The sequence below is a fragment of the Sturnira hondurensis genome, unplaced genomic scaffold (genome assembly GCF_014824575.4).
Source record: "Sturnira hondurensis isolate 20B ecotype Veracruz unplaced genomic scaffold, ASM1482457v3 Scaffold0004136, whole genome shotgun sequence".
Classification (NCBI taxonomy): Eukaryota; Metazoa; Chordata; class Mammalia; order Chiroptera; family Phyllostomidae; genus Sturnira; species Sturnira hondurensis.
The window spans coordinates 37,308,945-37,319,672 of record NW_028076767.1 but is presented as its reverse complement, the minus strand read 5'-3'; the positions used below and the strand labels follow the sequence as shown (position 1 = coordinate 37,319,672).

Genomic DNA, 10,728 nt, shown 5'->3' with positions numbered 1-10,728 from the left:
AGCTGAAGTAAAGAAAAATTTGAAATAATATTCCATTATTTGTAAGTTCTTATAAAGATCTAAATTGTCCTTCACAATTTATTTTTTTCATGACAAAACATGCTTATTATATACACATGCTTACATACAAACTTCCTGGCTAAAACACATGCAACCAACTTGAAAAAACAAATATTAAACCATCCTCACAATCTTAAGAATGCCCTTTTTAATAAGGTACTCATGTTTGGAAATAGGATATAACCACCAAATTAAGTAAGATGCTTAAAAGAAGCCTTTTATTAAGCACAAACAACCTTTAATACATTATCAATACAAATAGAAAAATGTCTTTTAACGAATATGATTATGTCAAAGATCTGAAGGTTTTCTTCATACTGGCATGATAAAAATAATCAATTTTGAAGAATAATTACAAAGCAAAATTTTGAGGACACCACTGCTTACTGATAATCGTTTACAGCCTAAATTTGCTGTATCATCTGGGGAGGAAGGGCAACCCTTTTTATATAGAGAATTCCTAAACTCTTATTAGCACCATTCAAAGCTTATTATCAGTTGTTAACAAACTGACAGGTCAGGTAAAGCTTCAAAGCTAAATTTCAGTGCAATGTTTACAGTTCCTTCTTTTAAGATACTTGGAGTCTACGGTCTCAAAGCATGTTAAATAATTACGCCTTGGTAGTTGCAAGGTGTTAACATGTACAGAGAAATGTGTAATGAAAAGAAAAGAGGCTTATCTCGGCTGTGAAATGTATCTTAATGTATCGTGGCTAATGCTATAGTATGCTGATGACATGCGGGATTATTATGAACGCAGATCTCGGGAAGCTGGTAGCTATTAGCTCTCTGTGGTCATCATTTCAGGGTGTCTCAGCTGCTGCCTTCTGAGACCGACAAGTTTCATCCTGTCTCTGATATGTTCTGCCGTAGAAGCCATGTCACTTGGACTCCCGAAATATTGTTCAGTTCTAAAAAATCAAAACAGAAAAACCCCATTCAGATTAATACAAATCCACTGACCACATCAAATGCAAAAAAGCAGCAAAAATTACTATAGAAATTGTGTCTGTGATACAGCAATAGTTCCTTTGTAGACCATACTGTTTATCTTTGAGCAGTAATGCAGTAGGAGATACATTTTTTAAATGGCATAAATTACTGTAAGATCTTGAGAAAAATATACTAGTGATGTAGATGTCATACCATGTGTATTCAGGATAATCTAAAAAACCAGCAATGCAACCAAGCTATACAACAATAAACAAAACAATGCAACAATGGAGATATTTTGTTTTTGTTTTGGGTCCATAGCATACGCAAGGTCTGTATATGTACTTCAGTGCTAAGGACTATGTACACTAATTGTCTAATACAGTTGGCAAATAAAATATCCATTTAATGGTAAAGCAGCATTTGGGATATTAATAGATAAAATAATTTAATTTTATCCTACTTACACAGGCACTGTATTCAGAGTCGCAAAATCTTTTAGAGGTAAAAGAGTTCCTGAAAATTACCTGGTCATGCTCTTCATTTTTTAGATCAGAAAACTAAGGTCTACAAAATTAAGTAACTTAACTAAGATGACACAGTGGAAAAACTGAGATTTGAATCTGGGTCTTCTTCAAGTAGTAAATCCAGAAAGCCCATCCATTTTAAAAATACTTTTCCAGGAGAATATTACTGAAGATAAATCTGAATAATCTTACTATCAAACAAACTTTATGTGACACAGATTATCATACAAAATGAAATAACAATTCCAAATGTTAAAGGTGGTGGTTGTGAAATTTGAACATACAATATTAACTTATAATTTTAACTTATCTGAGAAGCACTTTATCTGCCCTTCCATTCTAAATGAAAGCTTTGCTGAATGGAGTAATCTTGGATGTAGGTCCCTGCCTTTCATGACTTGGAATACTTCTTTCCAGCCCCTTCTTGCCTGTAAGGTTTCTTTTGAAAAATTAGCTGATAGTCTTATGGGAACTCCTTTGTAGGTGACTGTCTCCTTTTCTCTTGCTGCTTTTAAGATTTTCTCCTTATCTTTAATCTTAGGTAATGTATTTATGATGTATGTGTGCTTCCTTGGGTCCAATTTTTGTGGGACTCTCTGAGCTTCTTGGACTTCCTGGAAGTCTATTTCCTTTGCAAGACTAGGGAAGTTTCCCTTCATTATTTTTTTCAAATAACTTTCAATTTGCTGTTCTTCTCCTTCTGGCACCCCTATGATTTGGATGTCAGAACCTTTACAGTTGTCCTGTAAGTTCCTAAGCCTCTCACCATTTTTTTTGAATTCTTGTTTCTTCATTCTGTTCTGGTTGAGTGTTTATTTTTCCTCTGTTCCAAATCATTGATCCTAGTTTCCTTCCTGTCACTGTTGGTTCCTTGTACATTTCCCTTTATTTCACTTTTCATAATTTTCACTTTTTCTTCTATTTTGCAACCATACTCAATCATTTCTGTAAGCAACCCAATTGCCAGGGTTTTGAACTCCATATCTGATAGGCTGGCTATCTGTTGGTCACTTAGTTGTATTTTTTTTGGAGCTTTAATCTGTTCTTTCATTTGGGCCATATTTTTTGTCTTGGTTTGCCTGTTACGTAGTAACAGGTGGAACCTTAGGTATTCATGGGAGGTGGGGGGCAACCCATGTCACAGCACTGTGGAGCTTATACATGGGGGAGGTGTCCAAGAGGGAACAGTGCTGCTTGCTCAGCTCCCGGCCAGCTTTTGGTCACTTCCTCTACTACCCATAAGCAAATTGGGCCCTTGTGATGCTGATTCCCAGTGGGTGGGTTTGTGTACGTTCTAGGATCCTGTGGGTTTCACCAGTGAACTCTCCTATGAGGCTGGGAGTTTCTCACACCACTGCAACCCCCAGAGGTTTTTTCAGTCACAGGTTTGAGGCTTTAAATTCCAGCACTAGAATCCTGGGTTGCGTGGTCTGTCTTGCTCCCTGTTGTTCCTCCTGGTTTATCCACACACAAATGTGGGACCACCTGCTCTGCCAGCTACCACCTTGCCCAACCTGGTCCTCCAGCTGCTGCCTTGCCATGCTGGCTTCCCATCGCCGACCCTCCTACCAGCATCCATGAATGCTTCTTTAACTCCTTGGTTGTCAGACTTCCATACAGTTTGATTTTTTGTCAGTTCTGGTTTTTTGTTTTTTAAATTTGTTGTTGTCCTTCTTTTGTTGTGTGAGGAGGCACAGTGTGTCTACCTATGCCTCCATCTTGGCCACAAGTCCTACCTTCTCAATACCAATTCCAAATAATCATTTGATGTTGATGACACAGCAGTAGTTGCACTATGTGTTATATTTATTTTAAGTAGGCTATACAGATTTACCTCACATAATTATCCTGACCCTACAACCTGAAGAGGTACGAATCTTATTTTCAGATGAGAAAATTGAGGCACAGGAAAGGTTAAGTGGTTCCATGTAGCAGCTTATGTAGCGGCGCTGAGATTTTAACCCAAGACATCCGGTTAGAATCCACAATCCTAATCATCACACTATATTAAAATGTAAGGATAGATGTATTTAATGGTTGGTTTTCCCTATTCCTGGCATTAAACAGCCTCTGGATTACCTCTAAATCTCTCTCACCAAGAAGGTCTAGATCCTCAGGCATAAAGCTCCTCCTGACTCATTTACTGGCCCATTTATTACTTGCATGAATTTCATATTTTTATCATTGACTATTTGAAATAAAAAGAAACATGGGAATCAGAATCCCATCATTTTACAAATAAAGAAACTGGGACTCCATATAGCACAGTGAAAACAGATGAGCCAGAAAGACCTGACATTGTATCCTAATTCCACTTAGAGGCTGTGAAATCCTGGGCACCTTATTTAATGTTTCTGAGCCTCAGTTTCTCCATCTGTAAATCAGAAATAATCATACTGGCCTCGCACTATTTGGTCAAAAGTAATACAGGTGATGTTGAACTTGGTGCGGGGAACACTCTCAGCTCACTAAACATTAGTCCCCACACCTTCCCTTAATGATGCCCGAAGTCACCCTTCTCCCTGTCATCATCTGGCCAAGGCTAGAGCCCAGGATCTAGCAAGTAAATGATCTTTCTTCTGCAACAAGCTCTCAAGAAACAACACATTTGATGAGAGCAAGCATTACATGCTACTGTTGCTAAGAGCCAAGTTTGGATTTCTTTTCATTTTAAACCAGTTCATTCTAAGAACTGAAAATATGGACCAAAGCTAACTAACTGACTTGGCAGTTTAAACAAACAGATTTTCCCTCTTGAAGATTTCACTAATAAAAAGACAGAATTTTAAGACCATGCACCATACCCATCAGGATAAACTACAGGAACAGTTAATCTATCCAAAAGTGATTTCCCAACTGCTTCAATTTCATCAAATTGCTCCTCATCATTAATAGCTTCAGGTTCTTCTGGACAGTCTTGCAAAATCTGCAACAAAACAGCAACATCAAGAGACAGAGAAAGGAAATAAAACTCATGCAAATTTAGGAGACTGAAGGTGTGTTTATATTTTGTTTTATTTTAGCATTTTCATGTGCACTATTGTACCAGATTGATCTATTATTGGCAAAACTGGCTCAAGAAAGTCAAATAAAATGAAATATATAATCCCTACTAATATATAATTGGAGAATGAAAAGGTCTATAGTGATTTCCAAGAAAAAAACTAAACAATTATTTGAAAGAAAGCTCATACTGTACTTAAGAGGTATTCTTTGACTCATTGAGTACTTATTATATGTTTATTTAGTGCTTGGGATATAAATGAGGTATAGATTCTGACATAAGTATTTACATAAGGACAAAACAACATACACTCCAAGTATAAGCACAGAGCTGATGTGATGATCTAGCTGCACACTTCATAGTTATTTCAAAAATTCATCTGCTGACTTAACTGATGTAAACTGGTATGACTGTAATTCAAATATAGGCAAGTTCTACAGCTCTACAGCCCTTGGTATTATTTTCTTTCCCCTTAACTATTACCATTAAAATTAAAAAACCCTGCAAAATTTGGGGAAGGGAAAAGAAAAAGTACTTATTTTTGCTATTTCTTTTTTATGATATACTTTACTGAATCTGATAGTTTATTTCGGTATTACTCATTGAGAATTTTTATGTTCTAAAATTCTAGACTTAATTTAAATATTTTCCCAATCATACTATACAATTTGTTTGTAATTATTATATTCACACTTACTGGTATAAAACCAAACACAGTCAAGAAGAAAATAAAATCTGATAACAGAAGGTTTTATCATAGGTTTGCACAGCAAAATAACCTTAAGTTTACTGCAAGCATGATAAAGGCCATGGAGTAGAAAGAATAGAAATGTTCATCTTTTGTTAAAAAACTACAACCATGCATATTCTTCCATAACCTCTTAAAGCAGTCTAGATTTTCAAATGTCCTTGATGACACCTTTCAGAAGCAGTATCTGTATGAGAAATAGGGCCAGTGGTCACCCTTGGGCAGGAGGGAGGGGCAGCAGAAGCAGTGTGTCGAAAGGGACTGGGGGCGTCTCTGTGATGCTGGTAATGTTCTGTTGTTTGAATAGTGCACTGACTACAAACGTGGGTTCACTTTGTTAAAATTAATTGAGCAAAACATTTATGATCTCTACACTATGTTAATACACACATCAATAAAAAGTTTTCATTCAAATAATCAGTAGATGAACACGTTCACCCATTTTGCATATTTTTATTTATTATCATTAGACCCATTTTAAACTAAAACACTGACCTGTGCAGTTCAGTGACCACCTCAAACAGAGTTTACTAGGAACACTGCCCAACAAACGTAGTTCAAAAACAGACATAAACCGCTTAACTCCTGAGGATTTTGGCAACATCTTTTCTGTTCCAGATGAGGCTATCACATCTACAACTGAAGTTTCTCGTATCTGAAACTGTACTACATAGGTCCTACATATAAACTTTCATTTCAAGAGAGAGAACAAAACAAATTTAACTACATAAAAGCTCCTTTTCAGAATGGAAATGTAAAGCTCAGGTGCTATACATTTTCACTGTCCTGAGTTAAAAAACAAGTTCTATTGAAAACTGCCCAGGAGCACTGCCTATTCACTTCTGGTTTCTTGGACTAAATAATTCATTAAATAATAAATTTTAGAATTACTCTTTAAATGGTAACATATGAAAAAAACGTTTTATTTCTGATCCTTATCCTCATTTCAGTTGGACAGACTATTATAAACAGTCAAAAATTTAAAAGTATCCTTTTAAATAACACGACAATTTACAGCAGTTATCAAAGCAAAGTTCCCTTTCCTGGAATAATGAACGATATGGGAGTCACAATATCCTAAGGAACAGACAGCACATTCTGGGCAGTAGGTCTGATGAGGAGAGAAGCGCTGCAGACAGGGGACTACTGAGCTGTTCTGAATCTCTCCAACCCTGGTGCTCCATCACAGGTATCAATTACTAAGAGAACTGGATTTGAACTCTCTAAGACAATATGCCTAAGTATACCTCAAACAACAGAATATAAATTTTTTCTAAAAAATCACATAATTATTAAAGTTAACATATTTTAAACATACACAATACTATTGTGACTTTTTAAAAAAACAAACCTTTTCGGCATTTGAATGAAATGCAACAGCCATTTCCAGCCTGTGCACTCTCTCTTCAGATGCTATTGTAAATTGTTTCCACACTCTGTTCAGTCGAGGCAGCGTGTCCCCAGATGATCGAGAAGTGCAGCGCAGAGACTGGCACAACACAACTGTGGCCTGTAGCAACTGTCTTCCATAGTCGTAAGTGCTCTAAAAAATAAATAATCATGAAACTGTAACAAAAGAATTCTGAAAAGAGGGATGGCAAAGTGTGCAGGAGGACTCTGCTGAACTGAGTGACATTACTGGATATCAATACCCAGTGACTCCACTGGCACTTATTACCGCAAATTGTCAGCATGACAAATAGTGAAGGGGAAGCAATACTCTAGTTAGTTTCCAGTAAGTTTCTTTCTTATTCTGTTTTCTCCATCCCAGTCTGCTCAATTCCGTGAGTCAAAAAGATTGTCTGTTCAGTCATTAACTGAGACAAGTGGGTGAAAACAGGCACTTTGTATTCCATATAGGAAACCACAACTGTTACACTGTGAGCTCAGTTATTATGGAAATTAAGAAAGATACTTTCCATAACAACAAAAAAATCCTTGTTGTTATGCTAACACTGATGAGATGCAGAAACTGGGGTTTCTGATTTACCAATATTAACAAATATTTTATGTTAACTTTCATGAATGGTTAGATTGCCTAAATGCTGTAAATTGCCATAATGCTGTAATCTGTAATATAAACCATACAGAACCTGTATTCAGGGAAAATAAACCCTCTCAAGTTTATGCAGGCTAGTTTTGATGCACCAGCTGACATTCTTAGTTCCGTGATATTTCTAGTATAACCTAACTAACCTTCTTGGACTTGGAGGGTTAAAGTCACATTATAATCATGCAGAAAGCTATTCAAACACTGAGCTTATGGAAAAGGAAGATAATCAGTTCTGCACCTGTGCAACATCAACAAATTTTCTATGCTTTTCCAGTAAAACTTTCGTTTCCTGAGCATCATCGCCCAATCTGATGTGGGTCTTAAGCAGAGCGTCCAGAAGTTCACTTAGCCATTCTACTGCCTAAATGAAAAGAAAACAACAGTGAAGCTAGATTCGTAAGTCTCTACTTATTATATCAAAATACCATATTTATAAAAAAAGCATATCATGTGATTATTAGTTATAACTTAAGTTTCTAATAGCTTATTTCAATCAATGACTAGCTATAGGAATTAATGATCTCACCTCCTATTCAATATTTTAAAAAATCTAAAGACAAGACCTGTTAAAGAGAAGCACTCTTTTAAAATTATTATCACATTATTTATTTTAATACATCATGTGCTTATGTAATCCAGATCTTACTAAATCTCATTAGGGATTGATGTTACCAGTTAAAGTCATAAATTTCCTCTATATCAAGCTGAAATGATGTTCTCTTATGCTACCTACAAAAAGACAGCAAATTGTTTACCTAGTTGAAAAACACCCTTGAGGGTTTAAAAAGCAATGTACTATCCAGCCCCTATCCTGGAATATAACTGACAAAAAGTCAACAATAATAAATAGTAAATAATCCCAATTTTTAGCTCATTAGAGGATTTCATGAAGAAGATAAATCAAATGAGACCAGTAAGATAACTGGGAATACAGAACTTTTATTATTTCAACAGTATAAACTAGAATCTGACTTAATGTTACTTTCTTAGGACCACGAAACATACTTTGTTTATAGTTAGGTGAAATTAATCTTCTAATAAAAATCAACTACATAGCGTGCTGCATCCTCACCTGGGCAGCATCTTCTTCACATTTAAACAACTGCACCATCTGAAGCATCTTTAACCTTCGTACATCTACCATGTCTTCACATCTGAGAAACCCAAACATAAATTTAGAACAGCATTTCAGATATGTAACATCATTATCTGGCACGCACATTCTGCAGTAGACTGAAATATCTAATCCAACACTATGGAGACTTAACTATTTTGTATTGACTTATAGTAATTGAAAGGCTATCTGTATCTATGTCACATCGACACTTCAAAATACCTGAATGATGCTGAATCCCAAACCCTCCTGAGAACAACATGGATCCTGCCAGGTACTGAAGCAAAGCGTAAACCCAGGCAGTAACCCAGAGATGTGCCTTGTCAATTACCGATAAACCAGCTTCAAAGACAAAAGTGCAAAGTTTCTCAAATACTAATTTAGAAGATGATGTTCAAGGGAATCAAAAAAATTAACACTTTTCATTCTATTACATTACTAAGAATAATATTTAACTTCAAATAAAAGAAACACAAAAACTCCACCTATGTCCTTAAGAGGAAAAAACTATTGCTCTCTGGGTGTACAGAAATACAACATAGAGTATTTTAAAATTTACTACGGTCTGCCTGGATAACAAACAGACGGAACTTTTATGGTGACTCTACTAAACTCAGCTCTGATCGCATTCCCTTCATCCCCACGCAACTCTATTACGTACTTTGGGTGCGAAGTAGAAATCTCACTGTAATTCCCAATACAAATAACAGCTTAGCCAGGAGGCACCAAGCTTCACTATAACTGAGGTACTTAAATAAAACTTAGTAACAATACAAACATCATTGTCACAAGGCTATTATATTTTTATAAGGCTGTCCTCAATAAAATCCCATAGTATACTGTTACAATGAAACTTAAAGTAATTCTACAAAAGATGGGAGGTGATGATAATAATTATTTCTAAAATATGAAGCTAAAAAACAATGTAAGGCATTTTAATGATAAAGATGACATCACCCATGTACTCAACTCATCATGTACTGAGCAATGTGCTTGGGACAAAAATAAGACACGGTGTCCAAGATGGTCCCATTTTTGGAGATGGATGTTTAAATAAACAATGTGATGTTGATGTAGAGCTGTATAAAGGATTTATGGGAATAGGGAAAAACAAGTGACTAACTTGTCTTAGAAATCTAAAAAGGCTTCCAAGGATAAGTATCCCAGAGTCTCGAAGAAAAGAAGAAACCCACTAGGCAGAAAATGAGAAAAGAAGCAGTCTAAGGCATGAACGCATCAAACAGCATGAAGCATTCAGAAAAATGAAAACTATTGTATGGTTCTGGGGTAAAGTACAGGTGATGGGAGCACAGGATTGAATTACGGTTTCCTACACTATTCCAAGGAGACAGAACTTCATCTAAGAAAATAGAAGTCACTGAGACAGGTTCTATACAAAGAAACTGTGTAATCAGATATGCTCTTATGTATAACAGAATAGAGAGGAGCAAGATGAGGTAGAGAAACACTGAAGAAAGAAATGTTCAGGATAACAAAAGAGCAGACCTTTTGACATTTGACATACTTGGAGACATGAGGAAGAGTAAGGATTTTAGGATAAATCCCAAGTTGAGTAGCTGCTGGAAACTTTCCTAGACAGGAAATTAGAGGAGAAGAGCAAGTTTTGGGGGAGAATGACTGTCATCTGGACATACTGATTTGATGGGTGTCTGGAGCATCCAGATGGAGATACTCAGTGGGCAAGTGGAATTATGGGCCTAAGCACAGGAGAGGGGTTTGCATCAGAGCCACAACTACTCCATCGTGATCATATTAAAGAAAGTCATTAATGTAGTGAGTCTGTCTAGGGAGAACACACAAACTGAGAAGAAAATCTGGCTTCAGAACAAACCACAGAAACAGTGACATCAGCTAGAGGACAAAAAAACAGTGAAAACCGAGAAGCACAGCGCCAGGAGTGCCACGAGGGTGTTTTCGAAGAAGACACAACTGTCAAGGAGTTTCGAAAAGGAAAAAATTCAGTTGTACCTAAGATGACTCAGAGTGGTCAAGCAAAGTCAGGACTAAAAGTATTCCTGGATTTTGGGCAGTCAAGTGCTTATTATATGTGGCAATTACAAAGTCATTGGAGACATCAGCAAGAGCAAATTCAGTGAAATGGTGAGTGTAGAAGTCAGATTGTGGAGGGTGGGAAAGTAAATCGAAGTGAGGAAGTAGTATGAGTGTATGTAAGACCCTCAGAAAACTTAACTGGCAAGAATGAAAGCACTAGGGCTAAAAGAAAAAGAGAATTAAAGGGGAACATATATGCATGTGTGTAGTTTATTT

General features: G+C 36.3%; 1 protein-coding gene across 1 annotated transcript in view; it reads right to left on the bottom strand.

The window, feature by feature from the left end:
- Nucleotides 1-238: 238 nt before the first annotated feature.
- Nucleotides 239-10,728, bottom strand: part of SESTD1 (SEC14 and spectrin domain containing 1) — a 90,707-nt gene continuing 80,217 nt past the window's right edge. Inside the window, exons 14-18 of the mRNA XM_037044358.1 lie at nt 8,398-8,479; nt 7,564-7,686; nt 6,624-6,815; nt 4,325-4,446; nt 239-971 (exon numbers count right to left, since the gene is read on the bottom strand). Coding sequence (XP_036900253.1) covers nt 842-971; nt 4,325-4,446; nt 6,624-6,815; nt 7,564-7,686; nt 8,398-8,479 — 649 coding nt within the window. The 3' untranslated portion in view covers nt 239-841. The remainder of the gene's footprint in view (nt 972-4,324; nt 4,447-6,623; nt 6,816-7,563; nt 7,687-8,397; nt 8,480-10,728) is intronic.